We start from the raw sequence: 16,229 nt of genomic DNA, 5'->3' as shown, positions 1-16,229 counted from the left end.
AAGCTTGGGAAGCGTGGCATCTCTCAGTGGGGCCACCAATACGACCTCTTTTTACTCAAGCTGTCATCGTTATGAATAACGCCGCCCGGGAAGGAGGTAATTATTATTATTATTATTATTATTATAAGTTGACCAGAAAACATCACGAAAGTACAGAACAATAAATGCCGACCCTTGCAGTGCATTTCTTGAACAAAACAGAATACAACAATCCCTAATTATAAAAATAAAATCAATAAATCAACTTTGAGGCTCATTCGTTTGCATATCATCTAGCAATCTCAATTTCAATTTTCATGTCAAAAATACACTTAACAGGATCCTTACGTTTATAGGATTTTAACCCCTGTTCGCCATCTTTGATATATAAGAAAACTTAAACTATCCAGTGAATAACTAAAACGTGTATAGATTTTTTTTGTGTAAACATATAGGTCACACTATCTTTATATAATTTGCTTTTTATTCTCACTACAACCTGAACGTTTCCATGAGTAAACTGTTACTCCCCCTCAACAACCCATAGAAGAGAAACCTATCACCTAACCTGAATTAACTGTCAAACAGAGAATGAATAATAGCAAAGCCTCTGACACTATACTGACTTTTATGATTATAGTTTTCCATCGCAAATAATAAGGAAGGCTTAATTTTTCCACTGATTAATAAAAAATTAAGGTGCAGTTGCAAGTCATTCTATTTCTAAAATATGTCCATTCTAAGTAAACAAGTTGGAAATTCCAACCAGAACACCTGGTATACAGACAACCCAATCATTTAAATTTCTCTCTCTCTCTCTCTCTCTCTCTCTCTCTCTCTCTCTCTCTCTCTCTCTCTCTCTCTCTCTCTCTCTCTCTCTCTCTCTCTCTCAGTAGCGCAAGCATTCATTTAATCAACTGCAATAGGTGAGAACAATTTAAATCCCAATAATCATAGCGTAAACTGACCAACACATGTTTCAGAGGTTTAGTTACACAGAATTTATGTAGTCTTGTTTAAAAGTAGCTGTTCTGGTAACAGGCTGGAAGGAGAACAAATATGCTGCAAATAAGAATCTTTACCTTGGCTGCAGGACCGATCCTGCCATCCCACTGACCTTTGATTCTGTAAGAGAAAAAAGAATCATTGGACTCTCAGTTTTTAGTAGATTTTACATGCAGACTTAATCTTCATCAAGGTATAATAATGCAACTAAACCTAAAATTAAAATTGATAAAAAATGTGATACAAGCCCTCTATTTACTCGCGTACTTTCTTTGTGTTTGTGTGTGCGTGTGTATGCGTGTGAGAGAGAGAGAGAGAGAGAGAGAGAGGAGAGAGAGAGAGAGAGAGAGAGGAGAGGAGCGAACAAAAAGAGAATGAAATTTAAACTAAATCTTGTAGAAAATCATGAAATAAAAGATATTATTTTCACATATGCATATATCTTTATAAGTAAACACAATATGCATGCAAAGAAATGTCCGAAAGAACGCATCAGCGCATCATAATTCATTATGACCATCCATATTTCACATCACAAAGACCGTCCCTATATGCCATTACGTCGCAGGATATCAAGACATGGAGAAACCTGGCGCTCCGAACTCGAACTGGGCGAAACTGACGTTCGGGCGATGGTGAGGGGCCTTTTTGATCAAGTGTTCCCTTTATACACTCTGCTCCACGCGTACGTCCGCCATTTCCTCGTGGGGAGACATGGAAGAGACGTAGTTGATCCCAAAGGTCCTATTCCAGTTTACCTCCTTGGTGAGTGTTCTTAAAGAAGTCGCTGAATAAGGAAAACCGGATCGATATCAATATCAAAATTCCTTTCCATTTCACGAGGTTGCGTGTTCAATCTACCTTTTTTTTTATATATATATATTAGTAGCGGCCTTTTATTCTTCACAGGAGATACTTTCAAAATTTTCTGTAGTAATGGATACTTTAAGATCTTTCGTGAACTCTTTAGTTTTGAGAAACTCAGATTTCAATTTCTCAGGATTGCTGTGTTCAGTCTGTGTCAGTTTTTGTTCCTATTTTCTACTAAAACTGTCCTTTTTTTTTCATCATAGGAGACACTTTAAAATTTTTCTGTGGTAATTGTGTTTGATCATCTTTCATGAACTACTCAGTTTTGAATAACCTAAAGGACCATACCGTAGATTTTTCGTATAGCGAGATTCTGGGAAGTTGAAGATCCAATATCACGCTAACAATCTGATCAGAGACCATACAAAAACATTACATCAATAGTTATTTTCTTCTCTTATTTGTAAAAATATAATGGTAATTTGTGTATCCACAACAAAACACACTTTAATAGAAAGAACTTGCGTACCCTAAAAAGGAGTGACCCCTTTGAGAAATGCAAAGCAGCAGTATTTTGTCATATTTATCATCGAAGTGCTAAACCATTTATAATCCCTTTGAACTAAACGCATAAAGCTCCACAACCTTTTACTGGGCACGAACGAACATAAACACAAACACAGACACATTCTCTTTAATGATGTTGTCATTTGGTAAACAAGGAAAATGTCAGCGCAATAAATTAAAAGCATCATAGAAGTAGACACGGAGAGTTGCAAAATACAGGTTTACAAAATTTGAAGTGAAACACAAAAGATCAGGTTGCAGATAAGCGCTAATGAACGTTATGCCGTTGAACTGAATTCAGAAGACAAAGTGTTCTACAATTACCTGAGCTTCTACGCGATACACTAACATGCTTTTACAGAACATTTATACCAAATATAAAATTGAAAACAAAAATATCAAGTAATGCTATCCTTGTTTACAATATGACAATGCCATAAAACAACTTGATATCAGTAAGAACTCTCCCATATCATCGTATCAAAAGCACCGCCATATGACCACACAGTAAGTGTCAGGTGCTTCTTGAATACGAGTTTCGCCACTGAGGCGTTAATAGCATCTCCGCTTGTGTAGATGTCTTCACAGATAGGTAACGTAAATCCTATGGTTTAAACCTCTTGAAAACATAAGATTCTCAGTGCCGTTACTGATAAAGGCAGGTAAGTCGAGTCTTTGGTATCAGAGCCTTTAAAAGGATCTTCTAGATATCTAATTGTAGTTCTGTTCAAAATGTGTAAACAAATTAAAACTTCTTTTTATAATTTATAAATAAAGAGACGATGTAAACTGTAAATCAATAGATAAATACAGCAAACTGAGAAATTTTGCTCTTTTACAGGAGATTTGTGGGGACAAAACTGGGAGTCCCTGCTTGATTTAATTATGCCAGATGAAGACGGGGTGGCAAGCAATCCAATGGTTACAACAAACAACATCAGTCCTCGAATGATTGTTAAGGTTTGTAAGACTTCCGAAATCATTGGAGCTACGTCTGAAGAAAACACTAATTGAAAGATACTTTCCCAAATGTGAGACAGGAAGTATTCACAGAGACAAAATTATTTATAAAATGTTCCTGAATAAGCCCCGCACAAAAATTTCATCGAATATGCCTATACTGTCCACACAAAAACAAGGAGTCTTTAGTGGTTACCATAAGATTAAGCTGGGTTTCCTTATTCCTCGCAAATCTGCTTCACTTCATTATCTCTTTTTCTCTGCTTTTACACTAAAATTCCCTCTGACTCAATAGGCAATTGGCTCTGAGATCAACACTATTCAAACAGATTTATTTCACTGCAAAGGTACACTTACGAAGAGATTTATATATCAAGTACTATCGGTAGATAGATAGATAGATAGATAGATAGACATAGATCATTTTACTGGCCACAGACAATCATATTTACAATCATAATTACATTAAGTATCGTTTAGTCCAAAATACAATAACTTCAAATACTGAGAGCTATACAATACAACAATACGTGCAACTCTTCAGTAATACCAGTACAAGTAACTGTACAAATATTGAAGAAATATTTTTCCATTTTAATTTCAGGAAGAGGAAAAGTTCTTCGAGGGCCTTGGCTTCCAACATCTACCTGACAGGTTCTGGTCTTCATCAGTCCTGGGAACGACAGAGGCACCACCTAATGCCACCTGTCAGTCCAGAGCCTTGGATATGTTCTATCCTGATGATTACAGGTATGTCTGATTGATTATAAGTGAGGGTATTTGCGAAAGAGACGAGACCTTGCTAAAAATGTATCCTATATTCCTTATTTTTGCTTTGCGGATCATCAGCTGAAAAAATCCGAGAATCGAGCACTTACTTATTGCCAGTTTTTACCGCTTGTTTCACCTCATCTCTGTAACCATGCACAGAAAAAGAAACTTAAACGTCCACAAACGTATTGACAGGAAGCTGCAAATCGTAATTCTTAAATATAGTGTTTGTAATACATTACTCCAATCCTTTTGTGCAACTTAAGGACATTTTAAACCGCCATCCTTTGATGTACATGTAATATCAGTCTTTTCAAAACCTTATATTCTACAGGTCTAAATCGAAATACACAGTACATGTACTCGCTCGAATTAAAACCTCTCACACACGAAGTAATTTAGTGGGGAAACCCAGTCACCAGAAAGAAATCACAAGTTCACACGAGTAAAGTTAGAATGTATGTACTAATATCACGTCCTGACTGATATGCTTTGTAAACTGGTGCCGACGCGATTACGAAGTGTCCGCGAATGAGACTTTCCCTTGACCGCACTATCTCACGATTCCAGAAAGGAGACCTTATCATTAATTCCTCAATGTCTGCCCCTGGTTCAGTTACGGATTATCATGGGACTCGAAAGTTAAGATCAAAGCTTCTAGCGACAAGGGAAAGTGGGACTGCTTTTTTATTTTTCTTAACATAAATTTCTTTCACCTTCTAAAAAGGCTTGTTAACGTTATACTTCTGTCAAGATAAGTGGAAGGTAATTTTGCTTGTCGGTGTCCACTGACCTTTCTACACAAGAAAGATGAACCCTTAATTCCACGAATTTTTGAATCCAGAGCAATTAGCTCAACATCTAGGCATTTCCATTAAAACATACCACCTAAAAAAAAAAAAAAAAAAAAAAATATATATATATATATATATATATATATATATATATATATATATATATATATATATATATATATATATATAATATAAAGACACCGAGATTATTGGATGACAATTACTTTCATTCTAATCACATTCTGTTTATCCAAGTACACAGGTGAAACGATGTTTGAAATATTCTCTCGTGCTTACACAGCTGTCTTTCATCCTCAGATTACTGCTGTGTGAAAGCGAGCGCCTTAAAATTCAAGAAGCTGCATATCATGAGCTGGGCCACATACATTACTTCCACGCCTACAGCAATCAGCCAGCCATATTTCGGGTAAGGCATTCCACATTCTTGCCTGCTTTCAGATCATGAATATCACAGCACAGAACACGCTGAAAACAGATTCTCACTGAGGGAAGACACAAATGTTTACAACTGTTCGTGATTTCTGAATTACCACATCGATATACAGGCATTCACAATGTTAATATTAAAATTTCCGACAAAGGCGGTTATGAAATTTAAGATTACATCAACATTACAGTGGATACATTACCAGTCAAACGATTATTATGTTTATGTTTGGCAAAAAACTGATTTCACTATCAGCGAATTCCCCGACAGTTCGTTACGGACTTGGAAAGCATACAATTAAAATGAAGTTATATATATATATATATATATATATATATATATATATATATATATATATATATATATATATATATATATATATATATGTATTATGTATGTCTTGTATTTCCACAATGGTCCCGTGGATGAAATATATAATAAGTCCTCACTTGAAAATAAAAGGTGGTGGTGCCAAGACTTTCAACTTTTATTCTAAAGTGTGTGTGCGCGCGCACGCGCGTGTGCATCCTACGTTTATTTCACTTACATAATATAACATTCGATGCATGCAACTTAGCATCTTCAACGTCAGCAATAACGTATTTCTCTCTGATGAGTGAAGTAGTGAGTGTGCTGGTTTTATGTAGCATGATCGTATGATATACAATGATAAATCCCTCTAAACTACAGATTCAAACTTTAGCCAGGCATGGACATCTTTAAACAATAAGAGGAAAGATTTCTATAAAAAAGAAGAAGCCCGCAACTACTAGTTACACAAAATGGTATTCCACCTACACAAACGTAGGAGGTATCAACAGCCTTGCTTTCTCTGTTACTAACTTGGGCGAACAAATTAACCAATATCCAACACGTTTTCAAAATTAACTGGAGCATTTCTTACTAGAGAGTTCTGACCACTTTCTGACCACCCTCTTGTTAACGTAAGTTCTTCCTTCACTTCACTTCATCACCTATTCATTATTCAAATATCCTCTCCGTCTGGCCCTCCGTTTGACTGGTTTTGCACTAGAGTATGCACTAGACTCACTTCTGTTCTCACTTTGCACAGCTACTCACACCTTTTTTGCATATGTTTTTAAATCTGTTATGTATAGTTATAATTCTCTGAAGGAAAATGTGTCCCAAATTAGGGAGGAGTCCCATCCTGATCAGTAGTGGAAAAAGCTTTAGGTCCCTTGCCAATCAAGTTTTCAACTTCTGCACAACCGACTCTTCTCTTCTGCAACTTGCTCTCCTATTGAAGAGGTCCCTCTCTGGTTCTTATTTTTTAAGTTTATTCTAATCTCACTGAATCCAGTGTTCACGACCCTACTACTTTGCTGCCCTCTAATCTTGTTTCTAATCTTGTCCATTTCTGTACGGCTCCGTATCCTTGAACACTAACAAGGCATCTGACCTAGGTCATATTTTATTTCGATTCATCAAGGAATTCATCAAGGGATGAACTAGTGCACGACAAAAATGTGTGAGTACGAATCCCAGACATCTTTTTAAAACAACGTGGATCCCATCTGGTTCTCTTTTGTCCTGGCTCGCTATATATGGGATTTTTTTTTTCAATATCCCGTGAACGAAAAACCAATTTGGTGACCAGTGGCTCAGGAAGACAAGTTCCAATGTTGTAATCATTTTGTGTTTTGGATTGGTGAGTAGTTTACCTTTTTTGGGTAATGAGGCAGGAACGTAGGATGCATAGACGGATTTTTCTTTCGTCTCAAAAAGATGAGGTCATATTGTTTTGTTAATTTTCAATTTACTGTTATAATTTCTCTCGGCAAGTCTAAAACTGACACCTTTTCTTGAGATCTAATAAGTTAAAATCTATGAGGTGCCGATTCAAAAGTTTTTGATATGAAAATGTTCAGTGTTTACTTCAGACACCTTTATCATTTTCCAGTTGCTGCGACACTTTGTTAACACGGATTTTTTCATTTCTGGTACAATATGTATAGTGATTAACAGCGTCCTCCGCTACGGCGCAACGATCTCAGGTGCCAATAAAATCACCAACGTCAGCCTTTGCAGCTGGAATATCTGGTAGTACTAAATCTGGCGAATTAACAGAAATATGAGTGGCTACTCTATCAGCTAGAGACAACCATTAGATTAACAGCTTTCCAGAAGTGACCTGCTGTGCTGATCTGTAACATCAGAAAAAAACTTCTGCGTTCTTAACACAGAATTCGCTAGAGATAACAAAGGATTTACCGGCGAGGGATTATTCCAAAGCATTTCTACAACGAGGCATCCGAATGCAGGTATCTCTTTCAGAATTGCTTGGGAATTCCAACACATATGCATTACGATACCTATAAAAAATGTAAGAGATATGATATTTCATGGCAGTCACACTCACAGGTTTTAAGACATGATACATAAAGTAGTCACATTCACAGTTTTTAAGACATGATACATAAAGTAGTCACATTCACAGTTTTTAAGACATGATATATAAGTGATCACATTCACAGTTTTAAGACGCAGTATATAAGTAGTCACATTCACACTTTTTAAGATATGATACATAAAGTAGTCACATTCACACTTTTTAAGACATGATACATAAAGTAGTCACATTCACAGTTTTTAAGACATGATACATAAAGTAGTCACATTCACAGTTTTTAAGACATGATACATAAAGTAGTCACATTCACACTTTTTAAGACATGATACATAAAGTAGTCATTCACACTTTAAGACATTGATAAAATGATCACATTCACACTTTTTAAGACATGATACATAAAGTAGTCACATTCACACTTTTTAAGACATGATACATAAAGTAGTCACATTCACACTTTTTAAGACATGATACATAAAGTAAACAGCCAAACCATGGGCATGTGATGTAAGATACTACAGAAGTGGATAAAAACGATATCAAATAAATCTATCTACGATAAATCCAGCGAAGAAAACGACACAATAACATAAGCAGAGCTATATCCTAGACGTAACACCAGAAGTAAAAACAAAAAAATTTTGATTTCATACCCAGAAATATGCACATCGGCTTTTTTCTAATTAGAGGAGTTCTATATCTGCGACAGATTAACGTGCGGGTAACTGAGCTCATCATAATAACTCAATAAACATAAGCTGCCGGTGGATTTCTTAAGATAATTTTCAATATAAACTCCAGAATCAGGTTTTGAGACTTAGCCTTGAAATAAGATATCCAGAATACTCTGTTTAACAGCGAAAACGCGCATATTTACAAATTCCTATTAAATAAGCGCTTTTCAATAATTTTTTAATAATCGAATTACTAACAGAACTGCAGGACAGGACCTGACTCTTTTTTCACCAACTAAGTCATGGTTTTGGCAACAATAACTTATGTATACATAAACAATCATTTGCACGAAGATGACGTATCTTATTGAAACAGTCTCCTTTAACTCACAAGATATTTAACAAACATGCACTTTTTGAATAAATTAAAGTACAAAATAATTATATATCTGATACAGAATTAAGAGCCTGCCTTGTTTACTTCACAAGAATAAGCTAACCCTCAACATGTAGCGGTCAGGTGCGAGGATATAAAATAGAATAGGATACCTTGATATTATCGTTTTCTTTATAACATAACGTTCTCTGTTACTTAGTCACCGGACACTTGCGCATTTGTCCTTACACTCTAAAACTGCTATGACACTAACGGAAATGGTTGTCACACGAAAATATAGCAATTATATATCTTCTGATATAAGTATAGCCAACATTATTGATATCTTATACGATATACAGCGTCTTACCTTGCAAATTAGAAATACAACCTTCAACACTTGAGAGTTGGTGGCCGATAAACTTTCGAATCTCTTATCTGACCCCACGTCTTACCTGATAAAACAAAGTACTCGGAGAGAGGATACCTCCACCCACGACAAGAACTGTTCGGTTTCCTCATCCGGATCCAAACTTATCCCAAAGTTTAATCGTATCTTTTCTACCCCCGAGCCCCATCAACACAAAATTTTACTGAAATTCGTAAACATCATTTCGATAGAACTTGCGGACAAGAAGACAGATTGACTGACATAACGACAGTCATAAATTAAGCAAATAAACAGGTATATACATATGTATGATCTTCGCCCAAATTCGTTGGCTGTGGTAACAGAGTTGTAAAATAACTGCGCGAGCAGGAAACAATATATTATTTCCAAGCCCTCTAAAGCAATTTCTCCTTAAATGGATACTGTTATACCTGCAGCCCTTGTGGCGGTAGACATACGGTTTCAAGTATCTCGTTGGAAAAATAAAACAGGCATAAATTTGACGAAAAGCTGCATGCAATGAAAAAACAGGAGAAAAAAAAGAAAAAATGCAAAGGTAGCGTTTTCCTATGGAACCAAAAGTCATGAAAAAATACTCAAAAAACCAGCACGTGAGGACCTGGGGACAAATTAGCTAGCGATCTGAATACAAAAGGATTAATTAAACGAGTACAAACTTGGTTCAAAACGAAGAGACACGAGGTGTTTTAGTATGGACATGAGAGATACTATGAAAACCACAGACCGCTTAATTTAAACCCATATCCAAGCATAAAACAAAAAAGCTCTAAATAAATTCCATATAAATATCAGAGTAAACAGGACAGATAGAACTTAGTCGTAAATAAGCTTAAAAATGTAAACCAATAAATAACCTTGGTAATAAAAACTCAAGTTCTTAAAAGCTAAGCAACATGATGCAAAGGACACAAGATCCAAATTGCTAACAGAAAGGGACACATGTCAGGAAAAAAATGAACCAGTTGTAAAACCGAAACCTCTACTTCACAAAAATAAAAAATAAAGAAACAAAAAGCACGCCACTTGGAGGAGAAATGGTTCCTGACAGAGAATTTTATGGGTGGAACGCCATACTGACTCAAAATGGAAGTACTACATACTATGGCTTACTTGTTACGTATAAAAGGTTAAATGTAAAAAACTTTTGAAGCTAAGTCGATCAGTGTACGAAGATAAAATTATTACACAGTAGTCTCAAAGAATATAAGTATTACTACCATATTAATCCCTGTCTTTAATCAGCTGAATATACCGAAAGGCATGCACAAACATCAATAATACACAAATGTATGGCACAAAAATTCTTATGCACACACACAAGGTTTACACAAATATTCATAATACACACACATTCATAGTAAAGGTATATGCTCGGGCAATGGTGAGTTTCTGTTCATTCAATTTTTGTTATCGTAGCAATTAAGAGACATCAATTTTCAACTAAAATGATAAAATTTTTAATTTTCATAGAATAATCTCAAAAGTTTAGATTTCAGGCGATGATCCCAGAACAGTTTTGTTGACCGAGTCATATAAAAGAAAGATGTTATTGAAAACGGCACAGATATAATAAACCAATTAACATGTTTCTTTATTGGTTTGGAAGGATGGTGCAAATTCCGCGGCACACGAGACCATCGGCGATGTTGTCCAACTCGGAGCTGTACACCACACGAGACAAAATGTACATAAGGATCCGAGAAGTAAGTATCGGACTCTTTTGCTGTTCGATTGCTTCATCCATTGCGGTAAGAGAGCTTAATTAACTAACCTTCTCAATCAATGACAGTGATGATATTTACAAGTGTCTATGATATTAAAGAATGATTAGTTTTGTATCAAGGTTTTCAAAGTTTGGTTAAGGAACGTGAAATTATGGAAATATAACTAAGGTTCGAGGATGTGCTAATTCTAAGGCTAAGAAGTGATATAAAATGCAACATCCAACAAAAACTTGTGCAGAATAGCAAGCGTGCTGTACAGAAATTCGTCCATTAATATCTTTCGGTTACGACCTATACATTAGTTTACCGGTTTTTGCCTGAAGCAAACAGGCATTCGCTTGCAATGAATGAGTTAATATACAATCTCATACCTTCACATTCTTAGCTCCTTTCTCGAAATGTGGATGGTGCATAGAAAAAGGGATTAAAAAACAAATTAGGAAGGATAGGTGTTAGTAAGGAAAAGATATCAAAGAATGAAAAAGTTATTACAGTTTTGACAGATCCCCCCTTCCAGAACACAAGGTGATAATTACAACATCTTCATGAAAGAATTAGTCGATAATTCACAAACATCAAACGGGATTTGATCTCCAAAGTGTCTGCTGAGTTGGCTCAGAAAGAGATCACTCTACAAACATATAAACAAAGTCAGCTTATGTAAATGGTACATAGCTTCTTCCACTATATTATCAAAAACGAAAACCTATTTCATTTCTTCACCAGTCAGTGAGACGAGGCACCTCTTGAAGATGGCACTCAGGAAACTACCACTGATTGCATTCGCTCGAGTCGTAGACGAGTGGCGTTGGGACGTCTTCGCTGGAGAGGTGAGTTCGTGATGCAGGTTGTTATAAGTCTTACAAGTGTAGATTGTGCTCTCTTGTCATAATGAAAAATAATACATGTAAGATTTTGAATCAGTCAACAGCCATGAACAGGGAGCTTAAAATTAAATGACTGTTCAAAGTATGTTTAAAACAAAATGACTGAATCGGCGAAAAGCGTGGATTGTACTCTCTTGTCATAATAAAAATAAAAAACAGGTAAGATTTTGAATTATTCAGCGGCCATGAACAGTGAGCTCAAAATTAAATTACTGTTTCTAACGCAATTTAAAACAACATGGTTGAATTTTAAAACAACATGGTTGAAAAAGCGAAAGCTACATTTCATGAGTACTAATAAATGATTGCGATGCATATTCTTACGAGTCTTCATTGGCCACTTCTGATGACAGGGTTTAATTTCTATACCGTCGGTAGTAACCTTTATTCACGATGAACTTGCATAGAAATTGCAAGAGTATATTCAGGTGTGCTTGAGTATTATTTTATTCCTCCATCACTGACACACGAAAAAACATACTGTACAAGTAATCTGTTTATATTAATCATATAGACACTGGATATGTACACTGGATTGCCTCGGTCACGAATGTAAATAACTTTTTTCTGAGGGTACACTCCATGGAGCTCACTAATTATAAGCGTATCATTTATCTTATTTAATTCTAAAATTTATTAAATAATGAATATCAGAGTTGGTTAAAGAAGCTTATCAGAGGGAACATTATTTCCAACTTTCATCTTGCCAATCAGTTTTTTTTTTTGGTGGGGGGTATCTGAACACCAACAGATTATTACCTGCTGTTATATTAACTTACCACGTGCATCTTCCTGCATAATGGGAAAGTTATATTATTATTATTATTATTATTATTATTATTATTATTATTATTATTATTATTATTATTATTATTAGTAAAATGCTTAATAAGATCATGGTGAGGGCAATATATTATAAATTTCTACAAAATATAAAGAAAGAATTGGAACCTGTGTTCCTGACTTCAAGAGCGCCTCAGTATACGTCACAATAATCGCACAATTTACCAGCTGTTTACTTTCAAGGTAATCATATAATAACCTCAACTGGGTTACAACAATCACCAAATTTTCTAATTATTTCTAATGGTATATACCGCTCATATCTATATCGGACGCAAATTTCTGAGATGTATGCTAGTATTGCACCAGCCCCGGTTTTTTTGCCATGCCCCTAGGTTAGGTTAAGTTAAGGTTAGGTTAGGTTAAGTTAGCTTACCACTCTCAGAGTAATCTGAGTGTGGGAAACATAATGAGATTATTTTCAAGAAAATTTTATGGTTAACTTTTAAGATATGGCGTCCCGCTTTTTTTCAGGGACAGGTCTCAGTACTCGGTTACATCCCGGGAAAAAGCATCACGGACCTGACGAAAACAAGAAGGAAGGGAGTAGGAATATACTGCTTCAGAGGAAGAGATACTATTTCTAATGAATATTTTAAGGCAAAAGCTCAACCTCAGGTGATTGCTTTCAAATGACTGTCTTCAAATTCTGAACAGGTAGACGAATCCAACTACAACAAGGCTTGGTGGGACTTGAAGAAGAAGTACCAAGGCGTGAAACCTCCTTCTGCGCGTGATGAGAAATATTTTGACCCAGGAGCGAAATTCCACATTCCCGACAACACTCCTTACATAAGGTAGACTGTTCTGTAATATTCATGATTTATTTTAACGCTGAAGTTGACACGAGTACACCAGGCAAAAATTTAACTCATGCACATAAAAACCAAGTAAAAAATGCGCCGAAGTTTCTTCGGCGCATTCGAGTTTCCTGTACAGCGTATAATCAAGGCCACCGAAAATAGATCTACCTTTCGGTGGTCTCGGAATAATGCAGTATGAGCCGCGGCCCATGAAACTTTAACCACGGCCCTCTGGTGGCCTGTCTTATGTCGTTGCCAGACGCACAATTATGGCTAACTTTAATTACCTTAAATATACTGAGGCTAGAGGGCTGAAATTCGGTATGTTTGACGAGTGGAGGTTGGATGATCAACATATCAATTTGCAGCCCTCTAGCCTCAGCGCTTTTTAAGATCTGAGGGCGGACAGAAAAAGTACGGATGGACAGACAAAGCCGGTACAATAATTTTCTTTTACAGAAAAATAAGAAAGGAAAGGGACAGAATTTATAATGACTGTTACGAAAAGAGATTAAAATTGATAACACACACCAAACGTATCAGCGTTTTGCCTGGTAATACCATATGTAATTGACAAAGCTTTGTTTATTCATATAACATTAGGAATTTAAATGACTTTCTAGTAAGAAAAACTGATTGAGACTTTCTGCTACGAGAACCCAACTGATAAACTGTAACAAACTGTTCTCGGAAATAATGTTTTCCTCACGAAAATTCTGGGAAAAATGAACACCACAAGCATGATTAATTTTCAGCATCTAATGACCAACGAACTTCTCTTTCTTTCAGGTACTTCATCGCGGTTGTAGCTCAATTCCAGGTTCACAGAAACCTGTGTAAAATATCTGGAAATAAGTCTCCTTTTCACAACTGCACGATCGCCCGATCAAAGGAAGCTGGGAGACTGTTATGGTGAGTCTTATTTATAAATTGCAGGCTAGAAAAATTTTAATAACAAGGAAGTGACATATTTCAAAAGATCTCATTCAGCTATTGCTGAACTAAATCTTAACAAGTAAAAAATGCGCCGAAGTTTCTCCGGCGCAATCGAGTTTTCTGTACAGCCGCTACAGCGTATAATCAAGGACACCGAAAATAGATTTACTTTTTGGTGGTCTCGGTATCATGCTGTATGAGCCGCGGCCCCCGAAATTTTAACCACGGCCAGTGGTGGCCTGTCCTATATCGTTGCCAGGAGCACGATTGTGGCTAACAACCTTAAATAAAATAAAAACTACTGAGGCTAGAGGGCTGCAATTTGGTATGTTTGATGATTGGAGGGTGGATGATCAACATCAACATACCAATTTGGATGGACAGACAATAGTTTTTCTTTTACAAAAAACTAAAAACATGTGTTCTTGGCCAACATCGCGGTTCGTTTTCATTACGATTTCTGATTGCTAACTCACTGTAAACAATTATAGGTTCGACATTCGACATTTTTACATCAGATTCACTTATTAAGAGATCGTGAATTTTTTCTGGTAATTCAAATACCGGATAGCATTCTTTTCAAGTTGTCAAAATATTCAGTGAATCGAAAACACTGTACCAATTACTCTAGACCCCTAAATTAAGTTATCTTTTAATCCCTAAACATGTCAATCCAGAATTAGTTAAATCTCAGGAGATAGTCCTAAACATTTCCATCCAAAATTAACTACATTCTGGCATATGAAGTTTATCAGATATACTAATTTAATTTCACTATACACTATCGTAAACTATTAATATTTGATTTTCACAGAAAAGATTTATCAACATGAAAGATATATAACATGAATATATATATATATATATATATATATATATATATATATATATATATATATATATATATATATATATATATATTATATATATAATATTATATATATATTCCTGTCCATGGTCTGCCATGTCTAGAGGCTCTTCGATGAAGTGGCCTGAATTCCTGGAAGAACTGTCAGGGACCCGACGACTTAACGCCCAGCCCCTGCTGGAATATTTTGCGCCTCTACAACGCTGGATGTCTCAGGAAGTGGAAAAACACAATATGAGCATGGGATGGTGAGAGAGAGAGAAAGAGAGAGAGAGAGAGAGAGAGAGAGAGAGAGAGAGAGAGAGAGAGAGAGAGAGAGAGAGAGAAAGGGTTTTCTGACTTGATGAGCGGACAGAAAGAGTATTCAGCAAGTGTTGATGAAATGGACAGACATAAGAGAGAGAGAGAGAGAGAGAGAGGGGGGGTTTCTGACTAGAACAGAGGACAGAAAGAGTATATGCTAGATGAAAGCGTAGGTGTAACACGGACAGACAGAGAGAGAGAGAGAGAGAGAGAGAGAGAGAGAGAGAGAGAGAGAGAGAGAGAGAGAGAGAGAGAGAAGGCTTTGAACTGAATCGAGATACTTTGCTAGAGCAAATATACCTTAGCAACTCAGACGTAACTCGTGGGATGGAAGGGAATGCCTACTTCATATGTTTGCGATTTCAAAGAATATTCTCTCTCTCTCTCTCTCTCTCTCTCTCTCTCTCTCTCTCTCAGGAATGTTACAACAAACGTACCTACATCTGTATCATTTGCTTATTACTACGACAAGTGAAAATAATTTATTTTCATGAATGTCTACGTCTATCTTTATAAACTGAGTTAATGACAGCACGAGTGTCTGTCGTTGGATATGTCTGATTATTAAAATGAATTTCGGAAATGTCTTAGCTGAAATCATCATGAATAAAATGCTGTCAAAATGATTTACGAAAATGAATCAAGTATGAAAACTTAGCAACATCGTTCCTCCGTTTGTAAGCCCCAGTTTCCTTTTT

General features: G+C 36.0%; 1 protein-coding gene across 1 annotated transcript in view; it reads left to right on the top strand.

The window, feature by feature from the left end:
• The window catches only part of LOC136835855 (angiotensin-converting enzyme-like), a 19,404-nt gene extending 3,897 nt beyond the window's left edge, over positions 1–15,507 (top strand). Inside the window, exons 3-12 of the mRNA XM_067099701.1 lie at positions 1–96; positions 1,525–1,749; positions 3,203–3,321; positions 3,926–4,071; positions 5,205–5,313; positions 10,774–10,870; positions 11,618–11,721; positions 13,279–13,418; positions 14,214–14,336; positions 15,321–15,507. The exon at positions 1–96 is cut by the window's left edge and continues 113 nt beyond it. Coding sequence (XP_066955802.1) covers positions 1–96; positions 1,525–1,749; positions 3,203–3,321; positions 3,926–4,071; positions 5,205–5,313; positions 10,774–10,870; positions 11,618–11,721; positions 13,279–13,418; positions 14,214–14,336; positions 15,321–15,480 — 1,319 coding nt within the window. The 3' untranslated portion in view covers positions 15,481–15,507. The remainder of the gene's footprint in view (positions 97–1,524; positions 1,750–3,202; positions 3,322–3,925; positions 4,072–5,204; positions 5,314–10,773; positions 10,871–11,617; positions 11,722–13,278; positions 13,419–14,213; positions 14,337–15,320) is intronic.
• The last annotated feature ends 722 nt before the right edge of the window (positions 15,508–16,229 follow it).

This window comes from Macrobrachium rosenbergii, chromosome 55 (assembly GCF_040412425.1).
Source record: "Macrobrachium rosenbergii isolate ZJJX-2024 chromosome 55, ASM4041242v1, whole genome shotgun sequence".
NCBI classification, from domain to species: domain Eukaryota; kingdom Metazoa; phylum Arthropoda; class Malacostraca; order Decapoda; family Palaemonidae; genus Macrobrachium; species Macrobrachium rosenbergii.
This window is presented reverse-complemented; position numbering and strand designations above follow the sequence as displayed.